Below are 13,242 nucleotides of genomic sequence, written 5' to 3'. Positions count from 1 at the left end.
GTCCCTTTGGAGAAACCCAATTACTCTTGAAAGTTCTTTTCCCTCCCTGCCTCATTCAGCCACCCCCTAGCAGGATCCTAGGGTACTCCTGTGGTCCTTCCTAAGAGTGCTCTGACCTTGTCTGCAGGAAAGATCCAGACTAGAGGACCAGACACTAGGGTCGAGGTGGCTACCCACCAGGTCTTCCACATAGGGGACCCCGTTTCCCCCTCCTCCCTCTCCTTTTACCTGAAAGAGAAGTCTCAGCACGGTTATTTACAAAGATTTATTTATTACGGCACAGAAGTGGTTCAGGCCTGGAGTCAGGGACGAGGGGAAGGGGGCAGAGCAGCTGGAGGACAAGGAGAACCTGGCTTCCCCACCGTGCGCCCCCCTAAGGACATATACTAGGCGGCATTCCTGGCATCAAAGCACAAACAAAACGCAACAAAGCAGCCTCTGCTAGTCCATCTTCCAGGCACCCAGGCTGGGGAGCAGGGGTGATAAAGGGAAGATTTCTAAAATGATGAGGTTGAGGAGAAGGATGCCTGAATCCTGGGACCTGGTAGAAGACAGAGAGGGGTGGTAACTTGAAATCCCCCATAGGAGAGGGGATGGAGAAGGGTCTAAGGGCACCTACAGGTTCTCAGTACCCTCTTTCCCCAGATCTTAGGGTCCTGCCCTGTGGGTTTTCTGTGCCCAGGAGAAGGGTCTGGGGAGTAGAACTGTGAAGGATAAACCTTTGCCCCCAACCCTTACCGGATTATCCACTGCAAACTCTCTCACATCCCGCCTCCCTCTGGGTAAATGGGGGAATGACTGGCAGGGGTAGGCATCAGGCAGCAAGTGCCCAGGGACTCTGGGCATCAGCCAAAGGTGGGCAAACAAGCAAACACAGACCAGCCTTAAGTCTTCTAGAAGTCAGAAGCCACAGCCCTAGCGAGTGAGGGGGAAGGATACAGAATAGGGTGGGGACAGAGCGGGTTTCTGGGGAACAGCAATGCCCCCTCCACTTCCTTCTGAGCGATGCGAGGACGGTTGCCTATGTGCCAGGCTCAGGGTGGGCGGGGCGCTGTGGCTCCTCCCCAGGCTCTGCAAGGCAAGCGGAGGGAGTCAGGGCTTGGCCACGCCTACAAAAATCCCAGCCCCGCCTCCCCATCCGCCACCACCACGCCTCACCATTTAGTGCCAGATCTTCCACTTGTTCCTTGGAGCTTCCATCTCTCTGGGGCTCATCCAGAGGGGGTGGGCGCTCCCAGGGTCCTTCCAGACCCTGGCCACAAGCTGTCTTCTGCCCAGCTGGGAATGGGAATGAAGGGATAAGAACACAGACTCTAAGTATCCGTTCAGCAGCCCTCCTGGAGCGTGAGCGGAGCCTAATGGCTGAGGCTAAGCTTTCTGAGGGCATCATGGTATGATGGAGAGAACGCTGGACTAAGAATGCTGTCCCAGTGACTAGCTATGTGAGTTCGATAAGTCAGTTACTACCTCTCTGAAGGGGATGGTGAGAAGGAAATTGCATAGATTATCTTAAATAAGAGACTAGTTAATATGCTGACCAGACCAAACCCGCACTCTGGGAGTGGTGGTGATCAATATCTCTCCTTGGTAATCTTGCCATTTGACCCTCTGCCCTGCTGCTTTTCCAGAGGGAAGGTCTGCTCTTGCTTCCTCTCGACCTGTCCTAAGGGTCTCACCGGGGAGTTCACTCAACTTCTACCTAAAGCTTTTGTTCCAGTGTTGATCCCCCACTGCCAGAGATGCAGAGGGGGTCCAAACCATTTTGTTTGGGTGCAAGGGCTGGACACTGCAAGCAGGGGTGGTCGACTGTTTCTCATTCCCATAAATAATAGGACCAGAAAGTTTAACATGCACCGGGAGGGATAGATAGGGCACAGCTTTCCATAGCTAAACATGGAAAACACAGCTATGGGAGGGGCAGAGATCTTTCTGCTGCCTAGGAATTCTCTGGGCCTTGGGACCCTCCGTGGAGATTTCTGGGTCTGGGGCCTCTAGCTCTGGGTCTTTGGTATAGGTCTTAGGTCCCTTCTGGACCCTCTCTTACCTCACAGTTGGAGTTGAAACGCAGAATCCCAGATTCTTCATCTAGACACTAGAGGGCACCCTCTCACCACCCCCACCCCCTCACCCCAGCCCAGGAAATAAAAGGGGGAGAAACAGCCTCCTGGGGAGGACTTAGGAACCTGCTCTTTGCCTCCCAGCAGAAACCACATCCTACGTTTAAAAATGCAGGAAATGGGGACATTGGACCCTTTTAGTTTTCTATCCCTGCATCTCCTGTAGCCCCTCACGGCCATGGCCGGGAAGTCTTTTCTTGGGTCTAGCCTCAAACCTCATGTGGCCTTGCCGTAATCCTCAAGGAAGAGAGGAATTACTGGGGACGACTTGATCAGGAGAGGAACAGGATCAGGATGGGAGCAGCCCAGATATCCAGTAGAGCACCTTGTGGGTGGGTGGGAGGATGGGGAGGCCCTCGCCGTGCGATGGCGGTTTACATGTATGAAAAGCTATGAACTGGGAGGGGTGCCCCAGGACACTCAGGGAGGACCCCACCAGGCTTCCCCACCCCCTCAGCTTACCAGGCCCCCTGCTACTCTTCAGGATTTCAGCCTGGCTGTCCTCCTCCTCTTCCTCCTCTTCGTCATCTTCCTCCTCCTCCTCCTCGTCTTCCTCTCTTGGGTAGCCCAGCTCCCGCAGCTCCCCCAGCTCATCTTCCTCCTCGGAGGCCTGGTTCTCGCCCAGGTTGCTGATGGACTGCAGGTGCGACTCAGCAATGCGCTGCACGGCTGGCACATGGGGCCCCGGGAAGGCAGGGGTGAGCCTGGCCGACCGGGAGCCCATGGCGCTGGAGAGGCACGTGGCCTGGTGCAAGGCTAACTCACTCAGGGGTCTAGTTCAAAAGCTAAAGGTCACAGGTCAGTCTTGCTGGTGGCCAGACCAGGACAGAAGCAGCAGGGGGTAGACCCTTAATTGCGCTTGGCTCCTAAGCTGTCCTGTGAGGCAGACCTTCTTGGAGGCTGGCACCAGGGGGCCCCCCCAGAAGCACAGGGTACCAAGCCAGACAAGACCAGGCAGGTAGAGCAGCAGCTTAACATTCCGCGGCTGGGATGCTTGCTTCTCCAAGGACCCGGTACTGGAGACTGTGTCCACTAGTTACAGCCCCGGCTAGAAGGCCCAGAACCCGTGGGCCCAGGGCCTGTGGGCTTTGTCCCTCTCAGTTTCTAGTGGAGGGTCCAGACTGCCTAGGGCTCATTGCCTACCCCGATCCTGCTGGGCTTGGTCCCCACCTCCTGGCACTGCCCCTGTCAGAGGTGCCACTCCACACATCTCTGCCCCAGGTGCTGAGCTGGGAACAGTTCGGAGACGGAGGACAGAACAGTCTACAGCCCGTCAAGTTGGTGCCTGGGGATGTGGCGTGCTCAGACGCAGCCCCCACAATCTTGACCCACATCCCCAAGCTTCCAGCTCCCTCTGTGGTGACCTAGAAAGCAGCAAACACCACCCACCCCCCCAACACCAGCAAGGCCTGCTGGGATAGGAAAGGAACAGTGTGGGCAGCTGAGGAGAAGTTTTCAAAAGATATAAAGGCCCAGGGGCTTAGGAGAAAGGGGCCAGGGCTGGGGGATTCTAGGGGAATGGCAGGGGTTGAGGGGACGCTGTGAGGAGTGTCTGGGAGCAGAAGCAGCAGGGGGACTGGGGGTGGGGCGAGGGGGGAGACTTCAGAGCCCTCCGGTAGCAGACTTCACAGCTCACAGACAGGAGCTGACAAGCTAGGGGCTGCGGTTGCTACAGCTCCTTCTCAGGTGGCAGGCAGGCCCTCCCCTCAGAAAGCCCAGACTGGGAGGGCCAGGCTGGAAACCTCCGGTGCAACGAACAGGGCACCACACTCCTGCCAACTTGGGACAGGCACAGAGGGCGCATTGTGTGGGCCCGCTGCCCTGCCCTGCCCCAGGCTCCCAGCCCAGTGCCTCCCGCGGGCTCTGGGCAAACTACCCAGGCAATAAAAATGCAATAGATCGCCCTGCCCTGGCCTTGGGGACGCGGCAGAGCATCACCTTGAGCCAAGTGAGAGCCTGGCCTTGGAGAGTCCCCCTCAAGCCAAGACCCCGGTGTTGTCCACCCTCCCCTGGAACCCTCGGCTTCTCCCCTTACAAACCCCCAACCCTGCCAGGAGATTTCCCTTGCCTGGAAAGGGGCTAAAGCCTGCAAAATAGGGTTCTCCAGGTACAGAAGGGTCCTCTGAGGGTTGGGGGGCAGGGCGGAGAGGAGGTGGCTGCTCCAGCCACCGCCCTCTCCCCTTCCCCCAATCAGGGGAGGAGAGTTTAGTTCCTGAGCCACAGTGACAATAGGTATGCGGAGCCCACCCATGCTGGCACCCCGTGTGCCTCCCTCGCACCTCGCCTCCCATTGTGTCTCTCCAGTCTCCCCCTCACCCTCGGCTGTCTTCTTCTCTGGCTCATTTCTGGGGTCCTGGACTCCAAGTCTGGGGCCCAACCCAAGCTCCCCTTTCAAAGCTAGACTGTCTCCAGCACAACCCCCAGAATGCCCTGCCTCTCCCAACACAGACCCTGCTAAGGGGTGGCCCAAAGGAGCAATGAGGGGGAGCCCATTTCTAGCCCTGGCAGGGTACTCGGGAAGTCCATGGGCCCCATCCTCTTCACCCCAGCCTTCTGCCCCAAGCTCATGACCGAGAGTTCGAGGTACAGTTCTGGCCCCTCACATCCACTCAGCCCTCCTCAGCCCAGAGTAGGGAGGAAAGAGAGAAACTTCTTTTCTCTCCTGAGAAGATGCCACCACCTCCCTCATCCCTCCCTCAGGGGCTGGCCTTCCCCCACACCGCTCAGGTGGGAAGTCCTTCCTGGTGCTGTACCCACTGCCCACATGCTGTCCCTTCCTCTTTCTGTCCTAGGGGGAAGAGAAAATGAACTTGCCCTTCTCCCTTCTCCTCCTACCCTCTCTTCTCTGCTCCTAACACTGGCAGGCAGGAAGACAGGTAGGCTGACAGGTGCACCTGTTGACCTTGGCTGGTGCTGGGAACTCATTAAACCCACCCCAGAGGGAGCTCCCAGCACACCCTTCCGGTCTCCTCCCTCTGTGGAAGGAGAGGGCTGGCCAGGCAGGAAGAGCCTCAGGCCAGAGCTGAGATGGGGGTGGGAAGGCATTCTTTGGCTAAGTTAGGAAGAGACCTTCCCCAGGCCCCCAGCTCCAAGCTCTCTCCTCCAGGTGTAGGTTCCCCAGCTTCCCCGTGAGAAGCCAAGTCTCCAGACGGACTCTAAAGACTCCCTGCGATTTCACACTGCCTCCCCTGTGCAAATTTCCTTTCCTCTTCCTAGAATGCCTTTCCACGCCTTGACTGCCTGTCGAATCCCAACTCATCCTTCAAATCCAGGCTTAACCTTCCTCTCCTCTGTAATTCGCCCACCACCCTTTGAAGCAAAGGGCCCCAGGAGGGCGAGGGTCAAATCTGACTCCTCCCATCTTGCCCAGTGCCCACCTGTGAGGCCTGGCATACACTAGGTGTTCTCTAAGTGCGTGCTCTAGGAATGACTTGTGTTTCAATATAGAAACGAGAAGCAGGACCAAGGAGGAACCAGTCTGCTGACCTTGCAAATGTTCTTCCAGTGGGAGAAGGGAGCAAGGGCTGCTTCTGGAAAAGGTCATGTTTGGGCGGGGAGATCTGGGGTGGGGGGAATGGAGGGGGGGGGCGACAGGTGGTCTGGCACACATTTGCAAAGAGGAGGTAGAGAGCTGTATCTCTTTATGTTGATGATACTTGTTATTTCAGGCCAGTCCCCTCTTTTCTTTCAACCCCACAACCTGATTTGGAGGCCCTCAGCCACCCCTTTCAGCCCCTGAGCCCCTTCTTTACAAGGCCAAGTTAAGAAAGATCTGGTCCCTAAGTAGTGGTTGGGCTACAAGACAATCCCTCCCCATTGACAAAAGCTCAACATTTCACCTCCCTCCCCCCAGTGTCAGCCTGGTTCCTGGGTGAAGGAGCCAACCAGACTGATGGGTGGGGGGGATAGTACCTTTCAGCGAGGGGGGTGTGTAGGCACATGGGTTGGGTCTCTTCGACTTGAGGTGGTGGCCCTCTCCTGAGGCTCTCTGCTGGGGTAAGTGCCAGGTTACACAGGCTCACCAGAGGCCCCTCCCTTCACTCCTCCTCCACTCCATCCCACCCTGGCAGCCCAGGCCACCCACAACTGCTCTGGTCCAGCCAGGCTGCCCTGTTGCTTTGGTTGGGGCAGGGCGGGGGGTTCTTCCATAAGTTGTGGTCTGGCTCAGGGCAGCATCCAGGGTTCTGGAGGCCCAGCTCGAGTCTGAGCAGAGGAGAGACAAGGGCTCGAAAGTCTGTTCCAGTGGGACCCTGGCACCAGGCCCTCTTACCAAGGTGCCAGTGGATATCCTAATGTGTCCTCTGGGAGGCACCCTGTGTTAGTTGGGAGGAATCCTGTCCAGCCCACCACAAAGGGCTCCCAGGGGCCCCTGGAAACTCACCTGGTGAGGGGAGGCCTCCTCCTCTGAGGGAGGCCATGAATGAACCAAGGAAAACCGAAGGAAGAAGAGAGAAGACGGGGAGGAAAGGGAAGAGAGAAAGAGAATCTGAATTACTTTCCCCAAAGGCTCAAGCTCTGGGGAAAGGGAAAGTGTGCCCTTTCCTTCTGGGTGTTGGAAGGTGCCTGGGCAATAAATGAACCCAGCAGAGTTGGGTTCCCAGACCTCACCCCCTCCCCCTCATCTTCTGCTCCATCTCCTACTCTTGGGACTTTGGCATGGGCCCTGAGAAGGTATCAGAGCTAGGGTGGGGCAAGGGCTGGGGCAGCGGGGAAGGGGGGAAGGGCCCACCTGGCGAGGAGTGCTCTGAGAGCCGGAACAGCATAGCAGGGGTTGGCCTCCTGCGCCGGATCTAAGGAGATGGAGAAAGAGGTGGGGCGAGGGGGAGGGGAGCAGGACAGACACCTGCACCCCCCCCTCCACAGGCAGCAGGGAACAGTGCTTTGAAATCCCCAGGGTGCCTTTGAATCAAAGACTGTCAGAGCTGAAAGGAACTCTGTAGTTCACCCAACCCCATCATTTGAGAGGTGAAAACCCAGGGCTCCAAGAGCTAAGGGCTCAAGGCCACCCAGCTCGCAGTGGCAGAGAAAGAAGAAAAGCCCATCGCTGACTCCTAGTCCATGCTTGTCCCACTCCATGGCTTTTCCAGAATGGGCATCTCCCTTTCCACCTTCACTTTCAAGGAGGCCTGTCCTCTCCTGCTTTTCCAGATGTCAATCCTCAGGAACCAGAAGCTGGCTGTGGGAGATGCCCTGTGGGCCGTGGCACCCACCTGTCCCCACCCACCTAAGGTCAGCTCAAGGGCTCCAAAGAAACCGGATCCTACCACAGAGGGAGGCTGAGTCTGGGCAAGGCAGACACCTGCAACCCCACACTGAGGCTCAGGTGTGGGCCTGAGCCCCAGACCCACCCAGTCGGGGAGGCATCCCTGGAAGGCTGCGTCTGGGTCTCTCTAGCAGTGTCTCTCAGAGGCTGAAAAACTCTTGGCCCAGTGCTCATAAAAAACCAAAAAGTTGCCCTCCTTGGTACCTGAGGCAAGCTGAAGAGTGAGAGGGTGCGTTGGGGGGGGGGGCACTGAGCTCTCCCAGTACCTGCCCCCCCAACTTGGCAATCAGACCAACTGTCAGTTAATTAGGTCCTCTCCAAGCTCCAGGGAAATGCACAAAGAGAACCAGGTGAATGAAGCTGAAACTGCCACCCCCCCACCCCCCCCACCCCCACGCGCGCCGGGCTCTCCAAACTGCCCTCCAGATCCAAAGCTGCTTAGACCCAGGACCCAGACCTCCCCTTCCCCCATGGCCTCCCCTCTCCCCGAAGAATGACTTGTCTCCACTCTCACTGCTCTGCTGGGTGTCAGTCGCAGCTCAGCAACAAGTGAACACGCTACTTTTTGGGGGGGGGGAGCGGAGGCCCTCTTCTCCTCTGTCCACTCCCACCACTGCTGCAGGCGCCTCGACCCCCAGGAAGGCTCTCCAGAGAACTCAGTACTCTGTGAAGGGGTCTGGCTTCTGTGATGACTGGTGCCCCCCAACCCCATGTTGTGGTTCTGGATAGTGCCCGGCAGCAGAAGGAGGTCAGAACAAGGCTTTCGCGGCCCGGTCCAGGCACACACGGTGAGGCCACAGGGGCGGCAGAGCCCGGGACCCGCAAGGCGGAGGCCGGTTCTGTACCGTGGGTCAGGGCACCACGCGTCTCACTTCCGATCGACTCCGTCTGGGGCCAGGGCGCCGCGGTCCCCGGGGCAGCCTCGGTCAGGAGGACACCGTGCAGGGTCAAAAGCACAGTCTCCCCACCCGGGGTTGGCCCGGAACGGCCAGGCCCCCCAGCGCTCGACGCACAGCAGTCTGCGGCCCGGTGAAAAAGTTGCCGGAGTCCTCAGCGAACTTCACGCGCTGCCCCGCGCCCCCGCGTGTCCGAGACGGACGGAGCCTCTCCCGTCTTCCCCCACCCCCAAGCCGGTCGGGCCCCGGCAGCGCCCCGCGGCCAGAGGAGCCCGCGGTGTGTTGAGGGGCGCTGCCGGGGGTGGGGCCCGATCCCCTTACCATCTCCACCTGGCGGGGGTCTAGCTGGCTGGGGGGCGCAGGCACCGAGAACTGGATCTTCTTGCGGTCCTTGGGGTCCATGGCGGGCGGGGTGGCCGGCGGGGCTGGGGGTCTCGGGGTCCCGGGCTGCGGTCCCGACTCGGCTTCCCCGCGCTGCTCCGGGCGCGGCGGCGAGCGCTGGCTGTGCGCGGCGAGGGGGAGGCTAGCGGCTCACGCTCAGATAAAAATACCGCGCGCCGCGAGGGGAGGGCGCGCGAGCAGGAGGGGGTCGCGCCGGCTCCGAGCGCCCCCGACTCTCGGCTCTCGGGCTCGCTCGCCGCGCGGGCCGCGCTGGTCCCCGGGAGCCTGCAGCCTGGGCTCCCGGCTCGCCCGCTCCGGGTCTCTGCCCCTCTCCCCGAGTCTCGCCTCTCCCTCCTTCCCTCGCTCTCCCTGAGGGTCTCCGTGGGTGTCTCCGCCTTCCTCTCTCTCCCTCCCTTCCTCTGCCTGCGCCTCTGTCTCAGCCTGGCTCCGTCCCTCCAGGTCTTACCCTCTGGCCCCAGCCTTGGGGGTCCCCTGCCAGTCCCCTCCGCCTGGGACTGGCGCCCGGGGGCTGGGTGGGAGGACCCAGCGGGAAGTGGCCAATGAGCGCCGAGAACCGTGTTCTCCGCGGGCTGGGAGGGGGGGTGCGGAGTGTGCGCCAGGACCCGGGGAGCGGGCTGGGGGCCCCCTGCCGTCTCCCGAGAACTTGAAGCTGCATTATTGATGGAGTCCAGCGGGGAGGATGATGGAAGGGGGAGGCCGGGGCGGGGTGGGGCGGGGCGGGGGTGCCGTCGTGGTGGGGAGGAGAGGGGCAGCGGGGAGACAGGACTCTGGCCTTAACCCCTTCGTGGCCTGGGTCCTCGGAGTTTCGCGAGGAGGCCTGAGAGGTCCTCGAGAAACTACCACCAGCATGTCACGCTGTGAATGGGGGTGTCCTAGAGAGCCAGAGAGTGTGAAAGAGCGGGTGTGTGTAGGAGGACACGTGTCAGTCATCATGCCAGGGAGTGTATAAGTGCCGGGGCCCTGTGGTGCCTGTAGCTAGGAGCTCGTGTGTGTGGGGTGGGGGTGGGGTTTCGTGTGGCATGAGTGTGTGTGAGTCTATGTGAGTAAGTGTGTCAGAGTGTCAAAGATGCGGGTGTGAGTGGCAGGGTGTGGGAAGGCTGTGTGCTGGGGGAGGGTGTGGGTGTGGGGGAGGATGTCAGAGGCTGTCAAGGTGATGGGCTGGCGTGTGGCAGCTTGCTGGTGGGGGGGTGGGGGTGGAGGGGCTGTATCCACAGCTCTAGCCCATGCGGAAGAGGGAGATGAGGTTGTGGTCCTGGGGGGCGGGGGAGAGGGAATGTGTCCCTGCCCTGATGTACCCTGGGGTCACGTGTCTCCTGCCTTTTCTCCCCAGATCTAAAGTGGGTGGGGGGAGCTGAGCCAGCCCAGGGGGACAGAGTTGGGGGGCTGTCTGTACCAGTACACGTGCCATCACGTGTGTGAGTTTGGTGCGTTCAGGAACAGAGCTGGGGGGAGAGGTGCGTGTGCTCATTTCTGAGGTGTGAGCTTCTCTCTCTTTGCAGAGGTGTCTGTGTGTGTCTCTGGAGGGGGAGAAGGAGGAGCTGGCCCTGTGGGATAGTGTCCCTGTTTATGTGTACAGGCCCTCAGTATCTCTGCAGGCCTATGGGAGAGCACAGAAACGCTTCTCCTTAACTCCAAGAGGGAGCATGTGTAGACGTGCACATAAGAGTGCGTCTTCCTGGGGCTCTATTTGTGTTGGCTGTCTTCTCTGCTGGTCACACTCAGACCTGGAACAGCCAGGAGCACGCCCCTGCCCCACCCCCTCTGGCTACTTTTCCACTCCTAGCCCCAGCATGCTGGGTCCTTGGCAGTAGGAAGCAAGAGAACAGAGAAGTCTCCTGGAAATGGGGTCAAGGGCACGATGTTGTACCCCAGAGTGACCCAGAGGGAAGCAGGAGAGCAGAGCTTGGCTTAGAGGAGCTGGGAGTCCTGGCCACTCAGTTCCACTTCTCCCAACCCCAGGCCTGGTTCAAATCCCACTGTGTTTGTTGACATATATGTTAGTCAGGGAAACAGGCAGAGGCCAGATCGTGACACAGGGTTTTGGGCATCTCTGGCAGCCGTGGCTTGGGCTGGACCCCTCTTCCCGGTGGGGTGTGCTGGGGAGTGGCAAAGAGCACTTTGGCAGTGCCTTGAGAGGGTCAATAAGGAGGGCCTGAAAGCCAAAAGGGGCACAGGAAAGGCACTCCACAGGCAGTATACCTGAGTGGGCCCTGGGCCAAGGTGAGGGTGAGGGACCTGTGGCTTCCAGGGCTGGAGAAGTAGGAAAGTCCTGGAGCAGGGTGAAGGGGACAGAGGACAGTTGGGTGGGTGACAAGAGGACAGGGACAGGGAGGCCTCACCACCAGTCACACCTGAATGAGACGGTGTGCATCAGAATGGAAAGGCCCTGGGGACCTTGGCGGCTAGGCTGATTTGACTAGGCAGAGCTCTGCTATGGAGCTTCTGGCCAAAGGATTGGCGCTCTGGGAGGCCATATTGGAAAAATACCCCTGACCCAAGCTGGGGCAGCGGGGAAGGTAAACTCCCCCTGTGAGCCTAGGCCTGGAAGATAGGGTCCTTGGGGTAGAGGGGGGGATCTTTCCCCCAGCCTTAGCTTAGGCCCCCACAGCTCTGCCCACAAAACCTGGGCCAAGAGGGGTGGGGAAGCCTGACAGAAGAACAGGCACAGGACAGAGGAAGGGGGAGGAAGGGAAGAAGGATGACAGGGACAAGAGGTGAGAGAGAGAAGGTGGGGAGGCAGGACAAAGTGAAAAGAGACAGAGAAAACACATGTGAGAGATGGAGAGACAAAGGGAGAAAGAAAGCTTCACCGTGGAGAGAGGCAGAAGACAGAGATGGAAAGAGAATAAAAATAGCTCAGCATTAAGATAATTGCTGCTCACAGCTCTGCCCTCCGCTAGGAATTAAATGAGGTTTTATTACTTTGATTTTTCTCTCCTGGTTCCTACGCGACTTCTCAAGAACTTGGGGAAAAGTTTTTCAGGTGGGCGGCCAGGTGGCGGGGGCTGTGTGGGTGACAGAGGAGGAAGGGAACAGGACTTCTGGGACCTGGGGGGATGCAGTCAGGGGCAAGGGGTGGGGTGGGCCTAAGTGAGGGTGGGGGAGCCCAGGGGGAGCTGCGAGATGTGGCCAGGATCAGGCACATGGGGGATGGGAACTAAGAAGCAAGGGGCCAGGGTGACCTCCATTCTCTTCGACTTAGAATTAATCATATGGAAATGAGATGTAAAAATAATGTGCCACTCCTCGGTTATTATTCTTGAGTTAGAAGCACAGGCGGTTGGGTCCAAGAAACAAAATCAAGACCTTGTTTGACTTAACTCCGATTGAACTGTGGGTCTTTCTGTGTGGACAGACAAAAATAAGAATTGTAGCGCGTCCATTAATGTATGGTAGGGCTGAACCTACTGTTTGGAGACCTGTCCTTCTCGCTTTGCCTGCTTGCTGCCCCACTGCCCAGCATACAAGAAGCACAACATTCACCTTCTCTGGAAGATGATTTTGGAAGGGAGGTGGGAAGCTGTGCAATTCCTTCTGGGAGTTGGAGAGAGTGGAAGATGGAGAATATTCCCTCCCTTCCCCCAAGCAATATACTGTCAGATGGACAGAACATACACTGGGGAGTTGCACAGACCTGGGTAGGAAACCTGGAATCTATAATTTACTGTGATAAAATCTTACTATCTCTGTGCCTCAGTTTTCTCGTGTTTCAAAGCCCACCTTACATGGTAGCTGTGACGATTCAATAAGATAAAACGAGTAAAGCCCCCAGCCCAGTGCTGTACTCCTAGCAGGTCTGCAGTGGATTCCCCCTTCCCTGGAGTTCAGGGGTGCGGTTCCAAAAAGAGCCAGCAGGTGGCGGAGTCGGCCAGGGTTTGGGTGACTGAACTGCTGGCACTGCGGGTCTGTAGTTGGGCATCACACCCGTGACCTTGGCACCACGGAGCTGAGCAGAGCTGGCCGGCTTGGCATGTGGCAGCTGGAAGGGAGGCCCTGGAAGCCCTGGGAAGTAACCTTAGAGAAGCCGGGGAACGCTAGCTGGGCACACTGGGGCATCTTTCCCTGTCGAAGCTGCTGGTGGAGAGATGGGAGGAGGGGCAAATTCCAAGGCCCGCCTCTGGGGAAAACCAAGGACAAGAAGAGGAGAGGGCAAGGGCACTCTCGGCCAGGACAACAGTGCTATCAGGACAGATGCGCAATCATATTAATTCATTCGTTCATTTATTCATCTATACCCATCCGTTTGACCACCGAAATGGGTGCTTTTTAAAAAATCAACTTTAGGGGCGCCTGGGTGGCTCAGTGGGTTAAAGCCTCTGTCTTTGGCTCAGGTCATGATCCCAGGGTACTCTCTGCCCTTCGGGGAGTCTGCTTCTTCCTCTCTCTCTGCCTGCCTCTCTGCCTGCTCCTGATCTGTCAAATAAATAAAATCTTTTAAAAAATAAAAACAAAAAATCAACTTTAGCAGCTCTTTCTGCCCATGGGTCCTGTCCCCGTGCTTTAATAAACCACCATTTTGCACCAAACCAAACCAAACAAAATAAAAAATCTTTATGGGGGGGGC

At 58.3% G+C, this 13,242-nt stretch overlaps 1 protein-coding gene across 3 annotated transcripts; it reads right to left on the bottom strand.

Moving 5' to 3' along the window:
• Positions 1–250: 250 nt before the first annotated feature.
• On the bottom strand, positions 251–9,251 carry PPP1R1B (protein phosphatase 1 regulatory inhibitor subunit 1B). 3 transcript variants are annotated; one of them, XM_082704987.1, is made up of 8 exons: positions 9,124–9,251; positions 8,598–8,778; positions 6,847–6,907; positions 6,499–6,521; positions 6,030–6,108; positions 2,580–2,786; positions 1,159–1,278; positions 251–1,071 (listed from the first exon to the last, which is right to left on the bottom strand). In XM_082704987.1, exons 2-8 carry the CDS (start codon positions 8,676–8,678, stop codon positions 1,022–1,024), a joined length of 621 nt encoding a protein of 206 aa, XP_082561113.1. In that variant the 5' UTR covers positions 8,679–8,778; positions 9,124–9,251; the 3' UTR covers positions 251–1,021. The 3 variants fall into 3 exon arrangements, with proteins under 3 accessions (XP_082561113.1, XP_082561114.1, XP_082561112.1); XM_082704988.1 differs by having other exon boundaries at positions 6,030–6,105; positions 9,124–9,246; XM_082704986.1 differs by lacking the exon at positions 9,124–9,251 and having other exon boundaries at positions 8,598–9,117.
• Between the last annotated feature and the right edge of the window lie 3,991 nt (positions 9,252–13,242).

Source organism: Mustela nivalis (genome assembly GCF_964662115.1).
Source record: "Mustela nivalis genome assembly, chromosome: 17".
Classification (NCBI taxonomy): domain Eukaryota; kingdom Metazoa; phylum Chordata; class Mammalia; order Carnivora; family Mustelidae; genus Mustela; species Mustela nivalis.
The sequence above is the reverse complement of the archived record's forward strand: the minus strand, read 5'-3'. Positions and strand labels throughout refer to the sequence as shown.

Coding starts and splice junctions, on each gene's coding strand:
- PPP1R1B (XM_082704987.1), bottom strand. CDS start 8,678: ATGGACCCCAAGGACCGCAAGAAGATCCAGTTCTCGGTGCCTGCGCCC. Junction 6,522..6,846: donor CTCAGAGCACTCCTCGCCAG/GTGGGCCCTTCC, acceptor GGCCTCCCTCAG/AGGAGGAGGCCTCCCCTCAC. Junction 1,279..2,579: donor GAAGAGTAGCAGGGGGCCTG/GTAAGCTGAGGG, acceptor TCCCATTCCCAG/CTGGGCAGAAGACAGCTTGT.